At 43.8% G+C, this 11489-nt stretch overlaps 1 protein-coding gene across 2 annotated transcripts in view; it reads left to right on the forward strand.

Annotated features, from left to right (window-relative positions):
* The first annotated feature begins 7517 nt into the window (after positions 1 to 7517).
* Positions 7518 to 11489, forward strand: part of grhl3 (grainyhead-like transcription factor 3) — a 9812-nt gene continuing 5840 nt past the window's right edge. For both annotated transcript variants that reach the window (XM_019888394.1, XM_019888395.1), the window contains exons 1-8: positions 7518 to 7931; positions 8008 to 8072; positions 8464 to 8731; positions 9039 to 9278; positions 9782 to 9893; positions 9989 to 10083; positions 10655 to 10813; positions 11279 to 11354. In XM_019888394.1, coding sequence (XP_019743953.1) covers positions 7533 to 7931; positions 8008 to 8072; positions 8464 to 8731; positions 9039 to 9278; positions 9782 to 9893; positions 9989 to 10083; positions 10655 to 10813; positions 11279 to 11354 — 1414 coding nt within the window. In that variant the 5' untranslated portion in view covers positions 7518 to 7532. The remainder of the gene's footprint in view (positions 7932 to 8007; positions 8073 to 8463; positions 8732 to 9038; positions 9279 to 9781; positions 9894 to 9988; positions 10084 to 10654; positions 10814 to 11278; positions 11355 to 11489) is intronic.

Here is an 11489-nt window from a genome sequence, read left to right on the forward strand (position 1 = left end):
TTTTTTTTTTTTGTGCTGATTCAGAATCTGCCCTCGTTTTTTTCTCCCAGCACATCAATTCCCTCACCGACGTCGCACACAGGTGCTTTGTCAACAGCCGCCCTCAGGCGCAGCTCAGTGTTAAGCAACGTTAGAATCATTTTCTCCGCCGCTGCCTTCCCCTGCCTGAGGCGAGCCGTGAACTGAGCTGCGGTCAAGGCTAATATGGTATTCAGCCGCTTAAACTTTGAAGTGGCAATATACATCCAAAACGATGTCTTCAATAAATCAGGGATGGGAAACCCGTTTTGCTAATCTAAGACCTCTGAGGCTCATGCTAACTTCATGCTGCATCAATCAAAAAAATTCTTTATTTATGTATATTAGGAGCATTTATGGGTTTGGCCTTTGTACTTGTTGTAACGTTTGAGCAAGCGGTTTGTTACAATTTATATTCCCATAGAAGTGGCTCGTATAATTTAAAAAAAATCAACAAAAAAAAAATTTCAGCTCCAGTAAGGCCAATTTAGCAACATGAAATTTGGTAGGCGTGTCTGTCACGACAGCACATACAAAAAAGTCTCAAGAAGCAATGCCCAAAAGGACAAAGGAAGTCTACCATTTTTGTTTGAAGCAGGCATTTGAGGGTCATTTTGCTCATTTCCTGGGGTCTTTTGAACATGAACTACTCCTAAAAAATGAGGAACTTGAGCCCTTGAAGCCAGACTCACTTAGCAATGTGAATTTTGGCCATGGTGTCTTTCCTTATAGTATGTTCCGAAAAGCCTCAAGAAGACACAGGAGGTCGGCCATTTTGAGTTGAAGTGGCCATTTGAGAATCATTTTGCTTTACTGGGGTGCTTCAAAGAGAAATTACACCTACAAAAATTGAAAATTGAGTACCTGATGCCGGTCTCACTTAGCAACATGAATTTTGGCCGATATGACTGTCATGAAAGTACGTTCCAAAAAGACTCAAGAAGCAATGCCCCAAAAGCCATTGGAAGTCAGCCATTTTGTTTTAAGCCATCAGTGTACATTACAATACATCTTTTTTCATATCACGCTTTCAAAACAGCAGCAGCTGTAACACAGCGCTTGATAGATAGGGTCATTTTGCTTATTTCCAGGTCTCTTTCACAAACTATGAAACGATTTGAAAATTTCGCGATTGAAGCCTGTCTCACTGAGCAACATGAAATTTGGTGCACACGTCTGTTATGAGTAGACCCACGAAAAAGTCTCAAAAACCTCTCCTCTAAATTTTAGAGGCATGTCAGACATGCTGTTTGTTTTAGAGTCTAAACTAAACAGTATTTCGGCCATTTTCATTTCAAGTGGCCATTTTAGAGGTTAATTTGGCGCATTTCCAGCGGTTCTTCAAAGACAAAATACTGTTACAAAAATTTGCATGGCTGACCGCATACTGTATGTCCAGTAGCTGTCCCGTACCTGCCTTGATAACTTTCCTTCAAAACTACACTTACACCCCCGGACCCCCGTCCCTCCTCTTCAACTTCAATGATCTGTCACTTTGGGGCAATGTAGAGTTTCTGGGAGTGGTTCTTGGTGGCTTAAAGGGAGGAATTTTCAAAAGGAGAGGGGCTGCCAAGTGGTGAGGATATTGATGGTAGAAGGTGGTGGTTGGCGGGGGTTGGGTGTGGGGGTGTGTGTCTTCCAGACCCTTGGAGCCTTTCTGCTGTCCGTCCAAACAAAAGTGACAGCAGCATAGTTGGGCTGAGGGGTGTTAAAACACCTTAGAGGGCTCAAACCATTGCAACACACAGATCAAGCTTGACTCTCGTGTCAGAGTCAAATCAGAATGAACAAAAAGTTCATCAAAACAACGCCAACTCTATTAGTCCAGCGATAGAGTCTAATTAGGAGCTGTATGCAAAATTCTGTGTATGCGTAATTATTGTTTATAAGGTGCCATATCTTGTCACGAAGAGGTATATTCAGATTTTTTTTTTTTTTTTTTCATCCGCTTATCCTCACAAGGGTCGTCGCAGGGCACACAAAGACGAACAACCATCTGCGGTCACACTCACACCCAGGGACAATTTCGAGTGTTCCATTAAGCTGCCACGCACGTTTTTGGAATGTGGGAGGATACCGGAGTACCCGGAGAGAAACCCACGCAGGCCCGGGGAGAACATGCAAACTCCACACAGGAAGGCCGGAGTCGGAATCAAGATCTAGATTTATTTGCACACACACGCACACGCACACGCACACTCACACTCACACTCACACACACACACACACACACACACACACACACACACAGACACACACACACACACAACATGGGTAGGTTACTTCCAAGTATGACGTGTTACTGTAGTTGAAAGTAATTAGTTCCATTAATGTCTCGGAAAAGAAATGCGCTCACTACTTCCTTTTGTGTCAACAAGTGATCGTAAAGCATGACGTTCACGCGCACAACAGATTGTATGTGATCGAACCTGGGAACCATGTCATTGGAAAGCGGAAAAATGAATGCACGTTGATCGAATGGATGGAATCGCGGATGATTGAAAAGAGTACACGTGTTACCGCTCATCATGGGCGCGAGGGACGAAACCTAACATTTAACAGTGAGGGAAAAAAAAATGGAATAAGCAGCGGACTGGGTACAAGAAGCGGAAGGAAGAGTAGGAAGGTAAGTGAAAAAAAAAAACAGAGGCGAAAAAGAGATAGTGAGGAGGCGGAAAGGAGAGAGGTGTTGAGAGAAGCCCTTCTCTGTGGCGGTGGCGCGTAAGGGCCATCATGACGACTGTTTGTGTGCCGCCATGCTCGGCTGAATGCGCACACGCACCCACGCACACACATCCATATCAAGTGTATATATTCAACCTATGGGTCCGGGATGCATGGTCGTGAGTTTGTCAGTGCAGATGTGAATTTCAAAGAAAAGGCAACACTCATATCGATGCGTCCATCTTTGACGACCTTCACACGCTCTGAAATGAAAGTGAAAGAGATGGTTCAAGAAACAATATGTAGGCGAGGAAAAAAAAATGGAATAAGCAGCGGAATGGGTACAAGAAGCGAAAGGAAGAGTAGGAAGGTAAGTGAAAAAAAAACAGAGGCGAAAAAGAGATAGTGAGGAGGCGGAAAGGAGAGAGGTGTTGAGAGAAGCCCTTCTCTGTGGCGGTGGCGCGTAAGGGCCATCATGACGACTGTTTGTGTGCCGCCATGCTCGGCTGAATGCGCACACGCACCCACGCACACACATCCATATCAAGTGTATATATTCAACCTATGGGTCCGGGATGCATGGTCGTGAGTTTGTCAGTGCAGATGTGAATTTCAAAGAAAAGGCAACACTCATATCGATGCGTCCATCTTTGACGACCTTCACACGCTCTGAAATGAAAGTGAAAGAGATGGTTCAAGAAACAATATGTAGGAATTTAACCTTCAATCACAAATTCAGTACTATTTCCCAATGGAAAACGGTAAAACAACAAAAGCATTTAATTTTTTAATGAGAATACTCATTAAAAGCATACAATAATGACACGTAATAATTTTTTTAATGAAAGGGTTTTAGTTTCACGTTCTCCTGCAATGCGCATTGTGCTGCTCATTCCGGTGTGCACGTCTCGGCCACACGGGGGCAGCATACAGTACGACAAATGGATAAACTGCTCATTGAGACATCTCAACTCGTCAGTACGGCACTAAAATTAGCCGTTCTTCGCGGAGGATCAAGACCACATGCCTTTGAAGTATTTTAATAACTGTCGACATGCATTGCTGTTTGTGTTCAGATATACATCGCTTATAGGGTAACACCACCACTAAATAGATGCTAATTGTTAGCCCGTACGCCCGTAGCGTTCAACAAAGTATGTTAGTGAAGGCTTTGTGATTGCTTAAAAAAAAAAAAAAAAAAAGCTTAAGACAGCTTCTGTTTGGTTACGGTTTGTAAGTCATGTATCTCTCAAGGCACCACTGTGAACAAGCATGTTGCATTTAATGTTGATGCTAGCTGTTCAACCATTCGGTCGATCATGTTTTAAAGGAATGATTTAACATTCATCGCTTGCTTTTTTTCTTTTTCTTTTTTTTTTTAACACGATACAGCTCAAATTTCATACATATTTTCTTCAAAATTAAAATGATTGAAAAACAACAATGTAATATGGGCAGAGAAAAATATTATACTAAGTATTTCTCCTAGTGCAAGGTGCTACAGAAGTTAAAGGAATCGTCAAAGCCACAGAGATATCTGAAGCAGGTTAAGAATGAAAATCTGTAATGTCCTACATTGCAAGTACGTCACCGGCTGTGACTCACTCATGATTAATTGAGAGAATGACTGTTTTTCCAAGGTATGTGTGGCTTCCTGCATGAGGAATAAGCGTAAAAGGGATCTGGAAACTCCTGCAATGACATGACACAACAGTAGGGGAAGCCTGGGCGCATGTGTAGTATCTCACACATATCTCCTGTTTTGTCAGAAGTCATCGTAGATTTACAACATTTCACTGAAAGTCTTGATTGCACGTTTGTTTCGATAGCGGACATCGAGGAAATTACAACGAGGAACTTTTTACATGTGCTAATGTCTCATGCTAATGATGGGGTCAGAGTGGAAGAAAACCGAATGAAGGGAAAGTTGTTGACGCCTTGGATGAGCTGATTAAGGAGAAACCCGTTGCGGCCTGTGCTTTGCCGGTGTTTAAAGTTAGAAATGCACCGGTCGTGCATCAGAAAGGACTTTTGATTACGTTAATAAATTGCGTAGAAGTAATTTGAACATTGGAAAGACACAGTAGCGTGGAGGAATAAGGTGTGCCAAGCAAGGATAAGGAGGAGTCTTCCTTCTTTTACACTTGCTTTCTCATGCCAGTGAATCTGTGTGTGTGTGTGTGTGTGTGTGTGTAGGTGGGTGTGTGTGTGTTTACGTGCGTGTGTACATGTTTTTGTGTGTGAGCGCATGGGTTGATTTTACGATGTTATGCCGGAGTGACATGAAGACCGCACAACATTCAAGCTGCCAGTCGCGCCCCGTGTGTGGGTGTGTGTGTGTGTGTGTGTGTGTGTGTGTGTGTGTGTGTGTGTGTGTGTGTGCGCAATAGTCATAATGTTCATCATCCTGCACTGATTACTACTAGGTATCATACATTTTGTGTATGTAACATATATAATATCTGTAATCTCTCTCTTTCTCTCAATTTTTCCTCTCTTTCACATGTTCTCCCCATGCCTGCGTGGGTTTTCTCCGGGTACTTCGGTTTCCTCCCACATCCCAGACCAGAAACATGCACCATAGGTTAATGGAACACTTTAAATTGTCCCCGGGTGTAACTGTGAACGCAAATGGTTGTTCGTCTACATGTGCCCTGCGATTGGCTGGCAACCAGTTCAGGGTGTACCCCGCCCACTGCCCGATGACAGTTGGGATAAGCTCCAGCAAGGCCGCGATCCCGGTTGAGGATAGAGCGGTTCAGATAACGGATGCATGGTTGAATGGATATCCAAAGTACAAAAAATATCGACGTTGTATGCATAACAATTCATTTAAAGAAACATGAAACAATTATTTATTCATGTATTTATTCTCTATTTATTCATGTTATCTATGCAGCATGATAAAATGTACCCAAAAAATGCATTTTGGATGTTCGTGTGAGAAATGATTGTTTTATATTTGCAAATGATATACGGCAGCCAAGTGACCGCCCATTTTTTTAAATTTCACCAATGTTTCAAGATATATAATACAAATAAAACATGATACCAGGTGCATCAATGTGAGAATAGATTAAATGTTATTTATTTGATGTTGTGCTGCAACAAAGTGCAAAAAAAACATACTTACTAGCATCATAAAAATTATTCTTGAAAAAAAAAAGATCAGAAATTAATAAATATTATTCATGTCGAAATATCTTGCTACGACAAATGATATGCTTCAATGTAGTAAAAAAAAAAAAATTAAATGAAGTAAAATAAAAAAACTTGAACCCTAACACTTTTACAGCTACAAAGGAAAGCAGGACAGATTTTTCCTCCAACAAAGCAGAATGCACGGAACTATAATTCAACATGTTTAAAGACACTTTTGGAAGTATAACACACTTTGTGTCAATTAGAAATGTTTTGCTCAAATAAAAACGCGATCAAATTTTTTATGTATGTACATGTGACAAACGTGATTCTTTCCTGAGTGTTACGATAGCAAAATTTAAAAATGCTTTCAAGGATTTATTGAGCGCATTTTCGCTGCAAAATCAAATAACATTAGCCCGTATGGTTGTACATGTACGAATAGAAATGCTGATCTAAAAAGAAGTGCCGTCACCGATGAGTACACTGAAAAAAATGGTGTGTTGAATTTTATTTCATTTCGTTAATTGGTTGGCTCAATATAAGATCGTCTGGATCCAGACAAATTTCATATATAGACTTTTACTCTCCTGACATAAATATTTCGATCCAGGCGCTTTTGTTTCATGCAAGCACTTGATGAAATAAAAATTCAACACACCATTCCCCCCTCATGTGTTTTTGAATGCCATCAAAAACTTTGCCCCCAAAACCAAGTGTATGAAACTGGAAACGGATTAACATTTTTAAAGCGTCGCAGGCATGCGCCTCACCACTCCGAGATCCCCAATCTCGCTCTTTTATGTGGCACCGTTAATGACATTCAAAGCACTCCTTCCCCCCCCTGTATTGTCCTGCAAAGTGCGGCGCGCTCATCTGCACATGCAAAGGTGGTTTCTCTCTCTCTCTCTCTTTCTTCGGCTCGGAGGGGGTTAATGATCTTACACCTGTCCTTTCAGACACCTGTTTCAGGCATGTCAGCCAATGGGAGGAGAGCAGGGGAAGGCCGCCGCTTGTATAAATCACGCTGGGAAAATTGATATGGATATTATGGGATGGTTGGGTCTGCCCGTGTCACACGAACCTAGAGGCCACGGCGCACAAAAGAAAATCGGGGGAAATGGGAATCTCCTCTCGAGGTGTTGGATGGAGACACTGGGAAATGACTGCATGTAATGCATTGAATTACATAATGGGGAAACCCTAGAAGCACCCCCCCCTCCCCCCGCCCCCCAAACACCTCCCATCCTGTCGAGGTGTTTGCAGTGGGTTCATGGTGGTTTTATGAGCTTTGCGAGTCAGGAACAGGTGCACCTGAGTGCAAGTGACCCAGACGCTAAGATGCAAACCTCTGCAGGAATCCGCGCAAACGTACACACGGTAGTCCGAGTCCTTCAAAGCGGTGAGCACCTGTGGCCTTTTGCTGCCATCGACACACTTGATGAACTGTTTATCCAAGGTAAACTTCAAGGGGAGGTGGGAGGGGGGGGCTTTCATTTAGTTGGCGGGCATCAGGATATTTAGCTGACGTCGCGCTTCAGGCTCTCCAAACAAATCCAATCCTCTAAATCCCGAGATTCCGTTCGGTTGTGGGTGAAAACCACAAGCATCTCTTTTAAAGAGTTGGACAAATAAAGAATGTTTGCGTAGGATTGGAGAATGCACTTTGTTTTGCTTTGGCTGGAAACCGCAAAGTACAAGATGCGTGGATGTTTTGTCAGCGGGGTTGGAAAACGAGTTGTCAGTGGGTGGTCCCGCGTCTTTTGCGGGACTTGTGTTGTCGGATCCTTACTCAGCTCTGTGATTTTGCAATCGAAACCTTTTCGCAGCTCAGGGGTGAGACGGTGCGCTGCCCCGAGGCTCTGTTACCGCCGTCTTTCCTCACCCTGTCACAAACCCATGTGTCATTAAACGTACGGGTTGCTATTCGCAGGACTCTGGGAGTGGTCTTTCAGAGCGAGAACTTCAACTATAACCGCTACAACGCAAACTACATGGACCCCTGGTCGTACATGGATAACCCAATGCCCGAGGAGAACCTGGCCAAACCCAGGCTCCACCCGGGAGACGACCTGGCGGCCATTACCATGCTTTATGAACAGTGCAAGGTAAAACTCAAGCAAAAACTCATTTCATTCGAGCCCGTTCATATTTCCACATTTCGTCATTTTTGAATCCCTCCAGAGCCAGAAGGAGCAGAAAGTTCCTGCCTGCAGCCGAAACAGTAGCATCTTCAAACCAACAGAGAGGTAAACGAAAAAAAAAACTTTGGATGAAGTGGGGAGAGAGGTAATCCTCAAGTCAAACACGGCCCTGAATCAAATCCATCATCAACTTTGACTCACTTTAGGAGTTGCGCAACACTTGGGGCACACAATAGCGGTCCCCTCCTTCTGTCCCCACTGAGCCCCTTACCCTCGTGTCTCCGATGTGCCCCCAACCCCCTTCAGCATGTTAAACACCCCGCGGAGAAACTCAAACAAGAACCGGATTAAGATACAAATAGTGCCCACCCTGACTCACAAAACTTTGCGGTTAGCTGTGTGCGCTCAGAGACGCTAAGTCAGATGAAGTGCTAGATAGATTGCAGGCTACTTGCTATCATCTCGATCCAACAACCGACTCTTGCTTCCCCCCCAGGACTCCCAGCAATGATCTCGTCTCATTGGAGACGTCGGCCAATGTCATGAAGATCCTTTCCGAGAGCGTTCCCGCCAGCTACTCCCTTGAGGTCTTAGGATCCAAGCAGAACCCCTCGCTGCCCGTCACCCTGCCCCCCAACGCCGACACCTACGCCACCCTGACCAGCGTGGCGGCGGACAGCGACAAGCAGGACCTCAATAACATTTTCGACTCTCTGCTTCAGAAGTGGCCGGAGAGCAGCGCGTTCCCCGACCACAGCGCCGAGGTACAACTCGTGATCTTCCAAAGCATTTCAATTTGAACCCTGGAGAACCCAAGAATCCTTTTCTTCTTTGGGAAATGATAAATTATACATTAAATGGCTGCTATATGTTCACAGAACACCAAAATATATGTTTTTTTTTCAAATATTCAATGCTTTAATCCTTATTTAGGATTTGGGCCAAATTTGACCCTTTGGGATTTAAGGGTAGCATTTGAGTAGCAGAATTTATAGGGGCCAAATTTGAGTTCTCCAGGGTTAAATTCAGAATTTGAAGTCTTTTAACATGTTTTGTTTTTGGGGTTCTTAGACTCTGACCTACAACGATCCCTTCCCCGAGGACCACTCCAGTCCCGTCTACTCGGGCTCCTACTCTGGCTCCCCGCCGGAGACATACAGGAGCGAGTTCCAATTTTCCTTGGGCGCTCCCTCAGCCTCCCCTTACAAATCCAGCGAGTTACCCATGGTCTACCTAAATAAGGGGCAATTCTATCCCATCACTCTGCAGGGAGTGGACAGCAGCGCCTGCATGACTGCTACCAAAGTCAAGGTAAGAACCCAAATGGCGGGATTTGTTTCATGTTGAGTTGAGCATTTTTTTTTTTTTTTTTGGTTTGCATAAATTGTTCCGAAGTGGCAATCTTCCCAAATAAGTGTCCCTCCCAAGGAAGTGGCTCCTGGGTGACTAATTCCCTGCTCATACTCGGCTAGGACATAGTGTGACATTTATTGTTAATACCACGACATACATCTAAGGTGACGTGTGTGCAAAAACAACACGCACAAAAAAAATAAAAAAGGCAAGGAGCGAAGGAAGGTGTGGTTTTTCTTTTCTTTTTGTTTTGTTTTTAACATAAGGTGACAATCTTTTCTTTGTCAAGCTTGCACATGGAAAAAAAAATATTCACAATCTCACGCCTGGTCACGGTACATCAGCGATGACAATGGCAGCAGAAAAGAAGGATTGGGAGTGACGAATGATTTTCCATCCGCCAGACACTAAATTCTCCTCTCACGTGTCTTTCTTTCGATTCTTTTTCCTCCGACGGGCAGACGGTGGTGATGGCCGTGTTCGAGAATGACAAGACGCCCGAGATGCAGCTTCGCTTTTGGAACCACTGGCACGCACGCCAGCCGACTGTCAAGCAGAGGGTGATTGACATCGGTAGGTCGACTCCCAAACAAACATACAAACAACAAATCGTCGCTCCACCGAAGCCTTGCCTTATTTATTTATTTATTTTTAATTCCATTTCATAGCGGACTACAAAGAAGTATTCACCGGCATTAGCAACATCGAGGAGGTCGCCTTCAATGCCCTCTCCTTCATTTGGAACCCCCATGAAGAAGCCAAGGTAAAAAAAAAATTAAAAAAAAGCACACCATGACACGTATTAAAGACAACGCGGACAGGTGAAAGATTTAGAGGGAAAAAAAAAAAGAAAGCCAGGAGGAGTGGCTGAGGAGGGAGGGTAAGAATCCAAGAAATGCGTTTTGGCCCCGAGGCTCTGTCACCACCGCAAAAGGCCAATTCTCATTTCCCTGTGGCCCAAAGGCGCTTGGGGTGGGGTTGCGGGTGAAAAACCTGCTGCAGGTAGAGCGAATCAGGAAGACAAGACGCAATTCCCAAGCCGTAGAACTATTAAGGGTACCAAAAAATGTGTGGTTTGACTGCACCCGACATTTGTGAGCAACCGCAGTCGACTCCTTCCCCGAGCGATGTAAGTGAAAGTAAAATAGGAACAAACAACGACATCAACCGGCCAATCAAAAAGATTCTTCTAAGACACTGGCCTCTCTCGTTGTTATCGTTGGCCCGGAGGCCTTGAACCTGTCATCACGTCCCACCAGGGAGCAAGATCCGATGAGACACATTAAAAAAAAAAAAATGCTAAACACAAACATTGTCTGTTTGTCTTCTTGCAGGTGTTTATCGGCATCAACTCGCTAAGCACCGACTTTTCATCGCAGAAGGGTGTGAAAGGCCTGCCTCTCAACCTGCAGATCGACACGTATGACTTCAGCTCGGGGAACAATCAGCTCATACACAGAGCCGCCTGCCAAGTCAAGATTTTCTGCGATAAGGTTTGTTGTCGCATTGAATCTCGGTCGCGAAAAATACAGGCGGACCTTGACTTATGACCGCCGCCACTGAGGGTTTTCAAGTTACGAGCTGTGGCTTGGCTTTATTTATTTTTTTATTTTTTTAATTGCGAGCCAAAATTTGACATATAAGCGTCTTGAAGATACTATGCGACTTGTGTAAAGTAAACACAAAAGAAAAGACATAAATGGACCATATAAGGGATGATAATGCCCTTGTATATGGGCCTCTTCAAGACACACATCCAAAACCAAATACTGCAGCACGGATAGTCATGACACACTATGAATTTTTTTAATTTTCATTTTACATTTGGATTTTTATGTGATGTTATGTCATTATATTTGCATACAATATGGCGCAAAAATATCCTGAGAATTTGTGAACATTTTTGGAACGTAGGACTGCCATTTCAATTTCACATCAACTTTTTGTTGCATGCTCAGGGGGCTGAGAGGAAGATGCGTGACGAGGAGAGAAAGAGGACCAAGAGGAGGGGCAAGACGAACAATGACGCCAGTGGTGAGTGTTGCAAAAGTTTAATTAAAAAAATACTACTCCCTGACTTGTGTGTGTGTGTGTGTGTGTTTTCTCTGGGCACTCCTGTTTCCTCCTACATTCCACAAACATTCTTCGTAGGCTAGTGTATGGAGATTA

Source organism: Hippocampus comes, unplaced genomic scaffold (assembly GCF_001891065.2).
Source record: "Hippocampus comes isolate QL1 unplaced genomic scaffold, H_comes_QL1_v1.1 scaffold112, whole genome shotgun sequence".
NCBI lineage: Eukaryota > Metazoa > Chordata > Actinopteri > Syngnathiformes > Syngnathidae > Hippocampus > Hippocampus comes.